At 43.8% G+C, this 14,249-nt stretch overlaps 3 protein-coding genes across 5 annotated transcripts in view; 2 read left to right on the top strand and 1 right to left on the bottom strand.

Annotated features, from left to right (window-relative positions):
• cita (citron rho-interacting serine/threonine kinase a) overlaps positions 1–2,566 on the top strand; it is a 36,106-nt gene extending 33,540 nt beyond the window's left edge. For all 3 annotated transcript variants that reach the window (XM_068593578.1, XM_068593577.1, XM_068593579.1), the window contains 2 exons: positions 50–443; positions 608–2,566. In XM_068593578.1, the coding sequence (XP_068449679.1) occupies positions 50–443; positions 608–631 (418 nt within the window). In that variant the 3' untranslated portion in view covers positions 632–2,566. The remainder of the gene's footprint in view (positions 1–49; positions 444–607) is intronic.
• Positions 2,567–4,747: 2,181 nt separating this feature from the next.
• Positions 4,748–7,171, top strand: LOC137796042 (myosin regulatory light chain 2, ventricular/cardiac muscle isoform-like). The gene is made up of 7 exons (XM_068593677.1): positions 4,748–4,839; positions 5,246–5,335; positions 5,881–5,956; positions 6,090–6,194; positions 6,307–6,385; positions 6,606–6,654; positions 6,763–7,171. The coding sequence occupies exons 1-7, from the start codon at positions 4,837–4,839 to the stop codon at positions 6,865–6,867; spliced, it is 507 nt and encodes a 168-aa protein (XP_068449778.1). The 5' UTR covers positions 4,748–4,836; the 3' UTR covers positions 6,868–7,171.
• Positions 7,172–9,001: 1,830 nt separating this feature from the next.
• LOC137796774 (coiled-coil domain-containing protein 63-like) lies at positions 9,002–13,487 on the bottom strand. Its single transcript, XM_068594888.1, has 10 exons — positions 13,409–13,487; positions 13,190–13,305; positions 12,765–12,887; positions 12,214–12,395; positions 11,284–11,468; positions 10,960–11,171; positions 10,812–10,886; positions 9,877–10,039; positions 9,686–9,779; positions 9,002–9,176 (listed from the first exon to the last, which is right to left on the bottom strand). The coding sequence occupies exons 2-9, from the start codon at positions 13,298–13,300 to the stop codon at positions 9,697–9,699; spliced, it is 1,134 nt and encodes a 377-aa protein (XP_068450989.1). The 5' UTR covers positions 13,301–13,305; positions 13,409–13,487; the 3' UTR covers positions 9,002–9,176; positions 9,686–9,696.
• Between the last annotated feature and the right edge of the window lie 762 nt (positions 13,488–14,249).

Here is a 14,249-nt window from a genome sequence, read left to right on the forward strand (position 1 = left end):
ACCAATGCCCCCCCGCCCCGTCTTTGTGCTTCGGTTCCTCCCCCAACAGCCCCAACAAGCGCGGGCCTCCTTCGTACAACGAGCACATCTCCAAGAGACTGGCGGCCAATCCCCTGGTCCACTCGGACCCCGGCACGCCGCACCGCTACAGGGAGGCTCGCACCGAGTTCAGGCGGGACAAGTCGCCCAGCCGCCCGCTGGAGCGGGAGAAGTCTCCGGGCCGGATGCTGGAGAGCCGGATCGCGGCGTCCCCGGGCCGCGCCATGGCCATGGCGGACCCCCGGCTGGAGCGCTCCCCGGGCCGGGCCATGGCGGACCCCCGCATGGACCGCTCTCCGGGCCGCATGATGGACGTCCGCAGGGAGAGAAGCCCCGGACGGTTCGAAGAGCGCCAGCGGCTTCACACCGGTTCAGGTCGCACGCCCATAACCCCCGTGAACAAGGTGCGTCCATCTTTTTCTATATTCAAGATGTTTTTACTGTCGAAAGCACAGGTAGCAGACAGTTGTTAGCATGCTAACGAGCTAAACTCATTAGCTCTTTTTATGTTTTCATTAATTAACAGCATTAATCTGACTTCATGTGTTTTGTGTGTTGGATCCTGCAGGTATGGGACCAATCATCTGTTTGAGATGAGCACACACACACACCCAGGAGGTCAGAGAGATGCATCGTGGGACAGAGAACTAGTGAGAGTGTCACCAATTCACCACAAAACACTGCCACACATCAGCTTTTCTGACCTCGACGCTGACAAACCCACAGAGGAAAAACCCCACTGCAGCCATCAGAACAGAGAGCGAGACACATTCACAGAGTCAGGTCATCGTTCTCAGAGACCAGAGTCAATAAAAACGCCATATTTAACAACTTCTTGAGCAGTTTTTTTTTTTTTTTTGCCATGTAATTCAATATGCAAGAATATTCGTAATTTGAAAAAAAGACACGAGTGACACGTGTTCTCAATTCTCGACCTGACTCTGTGGGTTTTTTGTAGTTTACCTCCAGACAGCAGCGACCACGATAGATAAGCACAGCCGTAGCAACTTCATCTCACGAGGAACATGGCGGAAGTTCACCCAAAGCAGCGTCGGAGCAGCCGGCCTCAGATCGGAGGATCGGGATCTGATGACACGTCAACACACAATCATTATCAGCTCCTACAATCACCCGGCGCTCCCTGCGGGGTCCAGAGACTCTGATCACGCTGACGGGACTCTGCTGGAGCACACACACACACACACACACACACACACACACACTGCAACCAAATTGAAGTAGCTGAACCCTCCTTACCCTGTAGACACACACACACTCACACACACACACACACACACACACACACACACAGGCAAACCACACGGCTTGTCTGCCCCTCGGAGAAGTCAACACTAAAGCTGCACTACCCACAATCCCCCAGCAGGACTTTCTAATCCTTCAGAACGCTATCTGACTGTAAATAGACGAGACATAATTTTATATATATTGAGAGGGAATTTCGAGGCTGGATAAGCCGTGTCTATTTTTGTTAAAAACAAAACCGTGATTGCGTGTCCTCTTGAATGTCCGATGAGTATTCGTTCAACATCCTTTATCAAGTGAGTGATTGTATCCGACCCGTGTATGCACTTCCATCCCTCAAAGGCAAAACCTCAGTGCTGAACTATACGACAGGAGAGGGAAAGAAGATCATGTCTGAAGCTAACGACATCGTACTTGAGCATTTCTTGTTTTCTACAAATGTCCCTTAAGTTGTATATAACCCAAAATTGTTCAAAGTGAAGATGAAAATAATTGTTTTTATTTCCCCCTCTGATTCGTGAACGGCATGGATATGTAAACCTGAGATGAAACGGAGTGTTGTCTTCTGCTTCTGCCACTTTGTGGGTTATAATTTGAACAACAAAGCACGTGAACAACATTTCCTTTCCTGAACTATTACCTATTTGCACAGTAAAGTCATACAAATATATCATTCCTTAATTTCCCTCTTTTATTAAGGCACTCTTGGCAAGTTAAACAACCTTAAAAGACTCTTAAATCCATCCAGATGTATTTTACTTTCATTGTCAAGCTGCTTACGCTTGACTACAATATTTGTATTTCTATAAATCATCATTGGATCTGTGGAAGTTGAATATTTATGCCTTTAACTTGCCCAGTGTGTCTGTTCACAGTCCGGCCGTCAATAGGAAGAAGTTTCCTCAGCTCTCTGGATCCACTGAGGATCTTTATAGCTGTAAAACACTTCCTGAATGTATTCAAGCCAAGAAGATGGAGCTGATTCATTGCTCACAAATGTTTCACAAACAGCACCCGACGCTACAGATTGCACAACCCCCCCCCCCCCCCCCCCCCGCGGTGTCTGCAGGACTCTAAACAAAAAGGGGTTCCCGTCCTGTTTTAGTTTATTTTTATAGGTTGTTTATTTTGTATTATTTGTATATCTGTTCACATGACCCTGAATCATAATGCTGTAACGCTGGATATGATATTGATGTCTGCTAACAAATGTTTTATTAGCGTTCCCTGTAGAGATTTTGTCACAGAATATTAAATATTATAACCATTGTCTTTCACTTCTACTTTGCCTTCTTTGTTGTTCTTGTGTGCCTTTTAAAAAAAGTCATAGCTATGGGACATAAAGTCATAGCTAAATTATGAGCCATAAAGTCTAAATTATGTGACATAAAGTCTAAATTATGAGCCATAAAGTCTAAATTATGTGACATAAAGTCTAAATTATGTGACAAAGTCTAAATTATGAGCCATAAAGTCTAAATTATGTGACATACATTCATAGCTATGAGATATAAAGTCAAAATGAGATTAAAAAAAAGTCTAAATTATGTGACAAAGTCTAAATTATGAGTCATAAAGTCTAAATTATGTGACATACATTCATAGCTATGAGATATAAATTCATAGCTAAGGGACAAAGTCATAGTTATGAGATATAAAGTCTAAATTATGTGACAAAGTCTAAGTTATTAGCCATAAAGTCTAAATTATGAGACATACATTCATAGCTATGAGGCATAAATTCATAGCTAAGGGACAAAGTAATAGCCATGAGATGTAAAGTCAAAATGAGATAAAAAGTCTAAATTATGAGACAAAGTCGTAGCTATGAGACAGATTACCTCATAATAATGACTTTAGATTCACTTTATTTGCGGCTGAAACTGGCTTCCATGTATTTCTGATCAAGTAACATCCTTTTATAGTTTTGTTGTTTCAGACTGCAGACGCTCCTTACTCATCGCTGTGCTATGTGAGGGAAGAGGAAGCGGTCAGTGATGTGACCATGTGTCCGTGGTGTTGGAGGAGGATCTATTCATAGCGGGCTGATCCAGACAATGAGCTGCCGTCACAAACTGAGGCCGAGCTGAAGGGAGACAATGTTTTCCACAAGAGCATCCGCAGCAATAACTCTTGTAATTCTGACGCGCCTGAACGCACCACGCTGCGAGAGGACCCCGCGCGGTGGACATCTGCCGCCGGTCCATCACCGGAGAGCGGCCAGAGCAGGAGGCTTCAGCGCCTCCTTGGAGGTCACGCTCTCGCCTCCTTGTCTCCTCGTTTCCTCGGCTCATTTTCACAGACTGTCACGTGTCGTGACCCTGGAGCCACAAGTGATGCGCGGGGCCTCGCGTGGGTGTGTCGCGCCTCCTGCTGTTGACAAGCTGAGCGGAGCTTCAGGAGCTCTTGTGAGGGTGCAAAGTTGATGAAAGACGGCAGCCGAGGCGATGCATTGTCCCTTTAACGAGTTTAAAGAGTCCGCGTCGGTCTGTCGTGGGCGGGATGGTGCAGTCATTCATCTTGTTACAGAGCTGCAGAGCTCAAACACACAAACTATTTGTGTGCCAGAAAACAATGCAGACTGCCGAAAAGTACCAGGATGTGCTGCTGCACACAAGTCTTAATGTTGGAGAGAGCGAACTGTGCAGCTGTTTGGTGGGACAGTCCTCATGTCATCATGTCATTGTGTCTTCATGACATGAAGACATGATGACAATGTTTTTATGTTTTCATGTCATGTCATCATGTCTCCATGTCTTCACATCATGTCGTCATGTCATCATGTCTTCATGACATGAAGACATGATGACAATGTTTTTATGTTTTCATGTCATGTCATCATGTCTCCATGTCTTCACATCATGTCGTCATGTCATCACGTCTCCGTGTCTTCATGTTTTCATGTCTTCATGTCATCATGTCTTCATATTTACGAGTCCAAGGACCTTTTAAAGAGTAGAGGTTCCTGAACACATCTCTTCTTGCCCAGACAAACGTCCTGGAGTTTTGAAAAATAAATATCACTTTGTTAATAAGATGTATTGTGTATTCCACCTGCATCACCAGTTGCATATTTTTATTTAAGTTATGTAATGCAACAGGTGGGGGAAGACTGCATTTTATATCAATTTAAGACAGAACTGGGTCACTGAATGTAATATTTAATAAGTAGTATCCCTTTCTTCAAATGAATGTCTGTAGTTCTGCTCTGTGGACGGAGTTTTAAAGTCATTAAGTTTAACCTTCTGCTCTTGATATTCAAAACCAGTTATTCTAATCTCTTTGTCCAGTGTGTGTGTGTGTGTGTGTGTGTGTGTGTGTGTGTGTGTGTGTGTGTGTGTGTGTGCGTGCATCACTGTCCTGTATGCAGCATCCTTTACCTGTCACTTCCTAAAGAGGACATTGTTTATAAATATCCTGCAGTGGAGTGGAGGGTTGGGTCTACAAAAGGCTGCAGCGGCTCCTCGTAGTTCACTGCATCTCTGCTGCTCGGCCTCGCTGCTCGGCCTCACTGCTCGGCCTCACTGCTCGGCCATGGTAAGTCACATTGTGGGATGCTATATGATGGCGAAGACCAATATGCAACTATATGTTTTGGGGGGTTCAAGGATGCTGAAAAGTTTCTATTGGACAGATGAATGTGATCCTTTAATACTCTCATCTTTAAAGAATTTAAAACTAGACATTTCATATTTCTACAATATTTTTAAAGAGATGAACACCAGGTCGGTTTGAAAACTTCATGTTGCAAATTTACAAATGTTTCCCAACTTTTTACGAGACATTGAATGCATCACATGTACATTGAATGCATCCTAAATAAAACACTGCATATTTTTCAAGGACAAATAATTGCAAAATGAACCAAAATAGAATAAGATATCATGTCTATGCATGTGTGTTATTGCCCATGAGCTATTTTCTTCTTTCTTTGTGCCAAAAGGCCCCCAAGAAACCCAAGAACAGGACAGAGGGAGCCAACTCCAACGTGTTCTCCATGTTCGAGCAGGCTCAGATCCAGGAGTTCAAAGAGGTGAAAGCTGCTCAATCAATGCATTTTATTATTATTGTTTATTTAAGCAATTATTTATTCAATTGACTGGGAACAACATGGACATGGTGCATGAATATGCATGTTAGCGCGCCACGTCGGGTGCACCGCAAGGTTTCTATTTCTTCTTCCCTTCTGCGTCCTCCTCTGTCTTTTCCCTTTCCATTGTTCATCATTGTAGTATGTCCACATGTCTATTCTTACCGCCCATGGCTCTGCAGCAGTGAGGCCTGCGGTATGATGGTATGACGGTATGACGGCCCAGACATCCAGACTGTGTCACCAGTGATTAGGCGTCTCATAAACTGCTGGGCATGCCCTGGATGCCAGGCTAAACCCTATGGGGGGCTCAGTTATAAATACTGAGCAGTGCTCATCTGTGAAGATGGCTCACAGAATATTCAAGGGAAGAAAAGACAATCTTTAACCACGTGTGACAGATTTTCTTTCTGACAAGTGGGCTTGCAAGTGTCTCTTTGGAGGTGCAGAGACTCATCCATGTGTCTTCCCCCGTGTGCCGACCTCAGGCCTTCACCATCATGGACCAGAACAGAGACGGCTTCATCGACAAGAACGACCTGAGGGACACGTTCGCTGCTCTCGGTACGTCGGCACCCACAAGAGCGTCGTCGTTGAGGAGTAATCGTGAAGCTCCATACTCGAGGTCCATCGTTTCACAGGCATGGGCTCCATCTGATGGGTTTCTTGTGCACATTTTGAATGTTTCTCGCCACAGGACGCGTCAACGTGAAGCAGGAAGAGATCGACGAGATGCTCAAAGAGGCTCCCGGCCCCGTCAACTTCACCATCTTCCTCACCATGTTCGGGGAGAAGCTGAAAGGTGAGGACGCGCAGGCTCATGATGAAGGTGTAACGGCAGAAGATAAACCTGTACGAGTATCGATTTGAATGTGTTTCGAGAGCGATACGCTGACTTCTTCAAACGTATCCAGGTGCCGATCCGGAGGAGACCATCCTCAACGCGTTTAAAGTCTTCGACCCCGAGGGGAAAGGCGTTCTGAGGAAGGACTAGTAAGTCACTCCACTTCTCACACAAAGGCCATTTGCAAAAGGCAAATGCATTGCCAGGAGGGTTGCGTAAGCTTTTCCATCACAATTTATGACGGCGTCTGAGTCTGAGCGCCATCATTCATCCCACTGCAACAAACTCACGAGCTACACATTGCCTCCTCGTGTGTGGAAACGGGCCTCGCCGCCTCACGCGCTGCTCTTTCTCTTCTTTTCTGTTCAGTGTGACAGAGATGCTAACGACAAAAGCGGACCGATTCTCCCCTGAAGAGGTACATCGTTTTTATCGTTATTTTGTGTGAATGCTTCGTGCGTGTGTGTTTGACTCCAAAGCTCTGATCAAAAACTGACGGTGATATCTATGTCTTGTCGTTGGTTAGATGGTCCAGATGTTCGCTGCCTTCCCTCCAGATGTGGCGGGGAACCTGGATTACAAGAACCTGGTTCACACCATCACCCACGGAGAAGAAAAGGACCAGGAGTAAACATTGTGGTCACCATCGAGTATTAAAAGTCTCTTTGGTGCCGGTGAAACATGAAAGTGTCCCGCTGCCGGCTGGAGATATGGACTGTGGGTTGTTGATGCATCTTTGTGTTGGCGGTGTTGTCTCTGTACAGCGATGAACAGGAAGTGAGCTCCTTTTCTGCTTCATCCCCAGTATGTCCACACATTCACCCGAGACTCATTTAGCTATGTTCCTTATCATTTTGTACACTCCACGCCACCTGTGATGTATTTTCCAAGAAAATGTGTTAGGCCTGTACATGTTCGCCTAATAAAACATGTTCAAAGACAGACGCCAGTGTGCTTTCTCTTTCTTTTTCTATTGTTTGAAGACAATGAGAGGGAAGAACAGAACAATCAGAACAAAAAGACAACATCCCTGTGAGTCATTTGGCGGTACCAGATAGTCTTTTACTTCCACGTTAGGTTGTGAACGTGCACTTCAGAATAGTAGTTGGTGGTCTGCTAAAAGCCCCAAGAGATTATTCCAAAACAGGTGTGGCATTGTGTGTCTGTGTGTGTGCGTGCTGCATGTGTATTGTGCGCACACATACAAATGTTTGGCTACCGAAACAGAGAGCTTTAGCGAGACAAAGCCCTGATGTTATTTCAGTGCTGGGAGGAGGGTAACGCTATACTGTGGAGTTGTGCGACGGGCCCACAATGGCACGCCGCTAAGCGACGCTTCCCGCCCTCATCGACCCCCCTCGCCAGGCTTTGGCGGGGTGGAAATCCCTGGTTGTTGGCAGCTGGAGGGTACGGGGCAACCTCGGCTGGGGACGGATAAGTGCTCGGATCAGCTCAGACATTTGAGCTCAACTCATTTGCTCGTCCTGTTTTAACAGCCTCTCTGAAAACAGACTGTGGCCATTGAAGGAGGGGAATGTGGACACTGAGGAGAAATAGCACCTCGTCCCTTCTATGCTAGCTGTACCCGTTAGCTGTACCTGTTAAATATACCTGCTAAGTGTACTTGCGAGCTGTACCCGTTAGCTGTACCTGTTAACTATACCTGCTAAGTGTACTTGCGAGCTGTACCTGCTAGCTGTACCTGGTACTGTACCTGTTAACTGTACCTGCTAGCTGTACCTGTTACTGTACCTGTTAACTATACCTGCTAAGTGTACCTGCTAGCTGTACCTGCTAGCTGCACCTGTTAACTGTACCTGCTAAGTGTACCTGCTAGCTGTACCTGCTAGCTGTACCTGTTACTGTACCTGTTAACTATACCTGCTAAGTGTACCTGCTAGCTGTACCCGTTAGCTGTACCTGTTAACTATACCTGCTAAGTGTACTTGCGAGCTGTACCTGCTAGCTGTACCTGTTACTGTACCTGTTAACTATACCTGCTAAGTGTACCTGCTAGCTGTACCTGCTAGCTGTACCTGTTAACTGTACCTGCTAAGTGTACCTGCTAGCTGTACCTGCTAGCTGTACCTGTACCTGCTAAGTGTACCTGCTAACTGTACCTGCTAGCTGTACCTGCTAACTGTACCTGCTAGCTGTACCTGCTAACTGTACCTGCTCATAGCTGTACCTGCTAGCTGTACCTGCTAACTGTACCTGTTAGCTGTGCCTGCTAACTGTACTTGCTAGCTGTACCTGCTCATAGCTGCGCTAATCAATGTGTATTATATTAACTATGGATGACATAATGATGTGTAATGTAAAAGAGATCTTTTGAAGTGACAAACCCACAGAGAATTGTCACACAGCGCTCCAATTCCTGCCTTTTTAGCTCTTTTTTTTTTTTTTTACCAGTTTAATGGCACATTTAGCAGCTAAAGAGCCAGATACTGCAGGAGATAATGGAAACCACAGCAGCACTAAAACTATATTGGACATCAACATGGCTGCAAACGAATGCTGCTGCTGCTGCTCTGTATCAGCTGTGTTCGCTCACTCAGATTATCCAGAGCTAGCCAACATGCTACGAGGTGTTTTCAGCGTGTTGCAGAGTTCCTCGACCCCCAAGTAACCAAAAGAAAACTGAGTGCAGCTTTGATATTGATTATTGATGCTGTAAACAGCCTCAGTAAGACACATTTGATTCAAATTTCAGTGTATTATTAATATAAAACCTCTGCATCTTATTCTGAAGGAAGAAACGATCGTTCTGTATACAGTGAGGAGTTTATTGTCATCTGCAGTGAGTTGTTGTTGAGCTGCAGTGAAGAAGCTCTTCTTTCTGATCAGGACGACTTGACTGAGCGTGACGGAGATTTGCCGCGTGTAGTTTCCATGACCGCCTCCACCTCGTCAACAAATACAATTCACGGTTGAACGGGTCTGTACAATGGGCAAGGCACGTTTATTTGTATAGCGCTTTTAAACAAGGCGATTCACATAAAAGCATCAAAACATCATGCAGAAGAAAACAAGATTTAAGAACATTCATTTTAAAGCATAAATAAAAGTCAACAAGCAAAAAATAGAATACAAGTTGCAGTGCAGTTTAAGAAATAAAATGCAGTAGAGAGATGCAGAAACTGATTAATATCCTTGAATCTGGTTCAATTAAAGGCCGGTTCTCCATGTTTAGTTCTGACCCTTGGAACAGGAAGTAGACCAGAACCAGACCACCTGAGGGGTCTGATGGCTCATGAGGTCGCAGCAGATCGTATTTAGGCCCTGAACCATGCAGTGCTTTATGAACCAGCAGCAGGATGTTAAAGTAAACTCTTTGTTTGACAGGAAGCAGATATCAGAACCAGAGAGATGTGATCCACAAAGGCTCGTATCCAGTAAGCTCAAGGAGAGTATAACGCCGTCTCAGTGTGATACACTCAGTTTCATACCTGACAGCGGGTCAAAGCTCGGAGGAGCCAAACTGGTCGTGGCTCTTGTTGTTGATCTGCTCCACCAGGTCGACGATGCGCTCCTCAAGGACGCCTGGAGGTCAAACGAAGACGCAACAGGGGTGTTGACTTGTGAGACTTGTCCATCTAGGGCCGGGGTCAGGAGGTCAGGAGGTCATGAGGTCACCTACCGGTTAAGTGTACGATGTTGTCAAAATTGACGACGACCGCTTCCTCCATGATGTCATGGAAGAGGCCGCTGATGCCGGCCACCAGCCGGTCCAGAGACGCCTGAACCTCAGAGCGCTGCTGCTGCAGAGACGCTGACAGACGGCTGGACGACGCCAACTTCAACTGGAGCAGAGAGACGGAGGAGGAAAGGGTTTAACAACCACGGGCATCTCATCCTTAATAAAAAATAGACCTGAGACACATTGTTTGGCAATAACGGACATATTAATACGCAACATTACTTTTGCTTTTTGATGATATTGTCTGATAATGAGTGAACCGATCCGTGCCGATGTCTCCGGAACATCCATTATTGTCATTTAATATATGTAGTTATACATCAACTATGAGGGGAATTTAACAAACTTTACTGAACATTTCATGCAAGTAACTTTTTAATATAAAGCTGTAACATTCAGAGACTTTAGCAGGAATTTATATGCTTTTATTGTCCTGATCAAATGGGGACAAAGTTACTTTCATGTGACAATATAGTGTATATTAGTATAAAGTTTATATATATTGACATACATAAACATATATACAATAGTTGCATGATGTCAGAAAGATCAGACTAAAGATTTAATCAATTAAAAGGTCAAATTACTTATTTAAGAATGACAAGAAACGTTATATTTCTGGATATGTAACTCAGATGCAGTGTTATACAAACTGAACATGGCTGATCTCTGGGGCCATAATTCATCATAAAACTGTCAAATTGGTTTAGGTAATTCATTTTTGCGAGCCAGGTTTTCTTCTTTTGAGCTTCTTCCCAGCATTATTAAATAAATATATGTCATCATAATTCCATTCGGCCACACTGAACGAGCTGAACGCTGCAGCAGAAGATAAACTACGGATGTGAAGCGATGCGTCATGTGACCAGACTCACATCTAGATCCTGACCATGGCTGTTTCTCTGCTCATCACGTCCTCTGTTCTCTTCTTCCTGGGACAGGATATCCCTCTGAGAACACAACACGTGCGTATAAATACAAAGCACACTGGGTTAAACCGTGTGTACGAGTGCGTGAACGCGCCTTCAACGTCTCTGTTTGGTTCCTCAACATGTTCCTCCTGTTGTGCAGCTCGTTGACGTATCTGAGGTACGAGAAGTTCTTCTGCTCATTCTGGCTGAACGTGAGGCCGATGTGACGCAGGTCGCTCTCCCCGGTGGTGTCCAGCAGGGTTTTGTGTCCCTGCACGTACATCTCCAGCTTCTTCACTGCGTTCTCAAACTGCTGCTGTTTCTCTGTGAGGAGGACATGAAGGACAGCGGCTGGGTTAGAGTCTGAAAGAGGCGACGTCGCATCTGCTTCAGGGAAAGATGCAGACGGCGTAAAGCCCCGATCTAGAAGATATACTTCTATTCTTTGACTCTTCATCTTCTTCAAAAATAACAATATCCTGGAGTTTCGTCTCCATGAAGGTCTGCAGTTTGGTCTCGTGGGTGATGAGCGTCTTCAGGTGCGCCCTCCTCTTGAGGAACTTGGCGGTTTCCACCTGAGTGCGCTTCCTCATCTCCTGCATCCGGGCCTGTGCCTCTGACCTGGAGACACAAACACACAACTTTCATCTTTTTTCCCCTCTGAAGTTTCCCACATGCACTCACATGCACTCACATGCGCTCACATGCACTCACATGCACTCACATTTAAGATTAGAGATGTTTCTACTGTCATAAGCACAGATAACAGACAGTTATTATATGCAATGAAAAGATGATTTTGCTCAGTCCTCCTAACACAGAATTACAATAAACTTAAGGTAAATAAAAAAAATAAAAAATACAATTTAAATAGAAAAATAAATTTAAAAAAAAATAATAATAAATTAAATTTAAAATAAACTAAAAATAATAATATTAATTAATTAAATTAAATTTAGAATAAATAAAAAAAAATAAGGCACAAAATATAAAAGATATAACAGTATCGCACAAAATATGATAATAGTATTGCTATGATAAATGTGATAAAATATGATAATAGTATTTTTATGATATGATAAAATATGATACAAGTATTGCTATAATAAATATGATAAAATGCTAATAGTATTGTTATGATAAAATATGATATTAGCATTACTATACTAAATATGATAATAGTATTGCTATGATAATAGTATTGCTATGATAGATATGATAATAATTTAGCTCATTATAGCTTCATCCACTATGCATTGCTGCAGCATTGCCACCATGTCCAGGTCAGGTGATGACATGACGTCACAGCAGACGTTCACAGTTCAGGATGAAGCTGAGATGAGATCAGACTCTCAGACTCTCGTACCTCTGTTTGGAAAAGAGGGCGACCCTCTCCTCCAGTTTCTCTGTGATGCTTTTCTGCGTCGCCAACTGTTTGTTGACTTTCTCCTGGATGTTGCTGAATAAGCCTCTCTGGTGCAGCAGGTGGGCAATTTCTTTGCGGTCCTCCATGTTGCTGCACATCAGCTCGTCAAACCTGACAGTGTTCTGCAGAAGAGGAAAACACAGAGGAGGAAATCTACGACTATTCATCCATTTGAGATATCACATTAGCATGAAAGACTGTGAGGAGGGCTGTCAGTTTAAAAGTAGGGCTTGAAATAAAAGAACCGTTATATAAGGGTACGGCCTGCTAGCTATTAGCTTAGCACAAACACTGGTGACCTCCCTGAGAAGTCATCACTCAATATTTAAAGGCCATAATTGATGCGTGGAGTCGATCTTCTTGTCAAACTCTCGACAAGAAAGCAGATAAATGTGTTCCAAACGTACAAAACATAAGGTTCTGATGAACTGGGGGAGAACGTGAACGAAGCTCCCGGTGTGTTGAGACCTCTGCTCTGTGAGCACCATCACCTCGTTCAGCTGGTTTTCTAGGATGTGGATGTGCTGGATGTCGCGTCTGTGTTTCCCTTGTTCTGCCAGGATGCCGCCCGGCACCTTGAACTTCTCTTGAATCTTGCTCTTTAACACCGTTTCCTGCAAGAAATAAGACTCGATACACACAGTGCAGACACACAACGTAGCAACACACACCATGACACCTGTCCTCGTGCACATTGCATGTGTTGAAGTGCTGACTTTTAGCTTTAAGGTGCGTGAACAGTCCCTACACTGTGTGTGTCAATATATCACAAGTAAAGTTTAAAGTAATGCCTTCATTGCCATAGTTTGATTTACAATAAAAGAGTAGCTCATCTGCAGCATGAATAATAATACACTGAGTTCTACCAATGGGATGAAAGTAAACAACAGAATACAGTATATTTCTGTCTCTTTACCTCTTTATGCAGAGCGGCCAGGTGAAGCTTCTGCTGCATGTTGAGCTTCTGACATTGATCATTTTCCTCCTGCAGGTTGTTGTATCGCTCTTCTAAAAGGTCTGACGCCATTTTATCTAAAGAAACATCACAAGATTTTGTGGTAAGGTGACAAACACATGTACTTTGGCAAATAAACACATGAATTTGGGCGTTCACATGTCAGAGGATGAGGACTACCTGACAGATGTGGAGTGAAATTTAAATAAATGTCACTTTGAGAAGAAATATGCTTCCGGGTTGATATTTTTCTAGCTTTTCAGTTTCAAACATAAACATTCTCAAATAATTTGTTTGTGTTTAATGTTGAAATCTCAGAAGTAGTAATATAATACTGATAATATTACATCATACAACTGTTAAGAGAAATGAAGCAACTCTATTAAAATGTGCAAAAGTAGGACGGATGGTTTGACGCCTTGAAAATAAAAGTGAACTTTTGATGAGTGGGAAGAAATGCACTGAGTCAGAGCGCCCCCTAGCTGCCACCGAGGGAATTCAAGATTAAATAAATCAATTGAACCAATAGAAGGATCCATGGTGATAAAGAAGGGCTGCAGTGACCACGGAGCGAGATGGAAATGAGACATATTGTTGAGATGACACACAAAAACCTCTGTGAAGTCACAATAAAGTCACAATAATCTCCCTGCTGAGCACCTTTCCCTGTCAGGAAGAATATTGTAGGATTATTACACCAATCAATGATCAGGGGAAGCGTTTTGGTGCCGAGGTTAAATTAACGCGTACAGAGGTTTGTAATGAGATTTAATGGAACTCTTAATGACATCAAATCTACTTCCAGCTGAGAAATAATGGATCCGATTTGTACCGAGTGTGTTCAGAGTGTGTAGTGTGTGTTTAGCGTGTGTGTTCAGAGTGGGTAGTGTGTGCTCAGAGTCTGTAGTGTCATTGTGTCATCTGATAACTTTAATGACCAAAAACATGTGATGATTGAATTGATTGTGTTCATTAAGGAGCAGTATTAATATTATCAGCCTGTTGATGTTATTCTAGGTCT

This window comes from Clinocottus analis, unplaced genomic scaffold, assembly GCF_023055335.1.
Source record: "Clinocottus analis isolate CAN_PGR_092001 unplaced genomic scaffold, fCliAna1.0.p SCAF_3, whole genome shotgun sequence".
NCBI classification, from domain to species: domain Eukaryota; kingdom Metazoa; phylum Chordata; class Actinopteri; order Perciformes; family Cottidae; genus Clinocottus; species Clinocottus analis.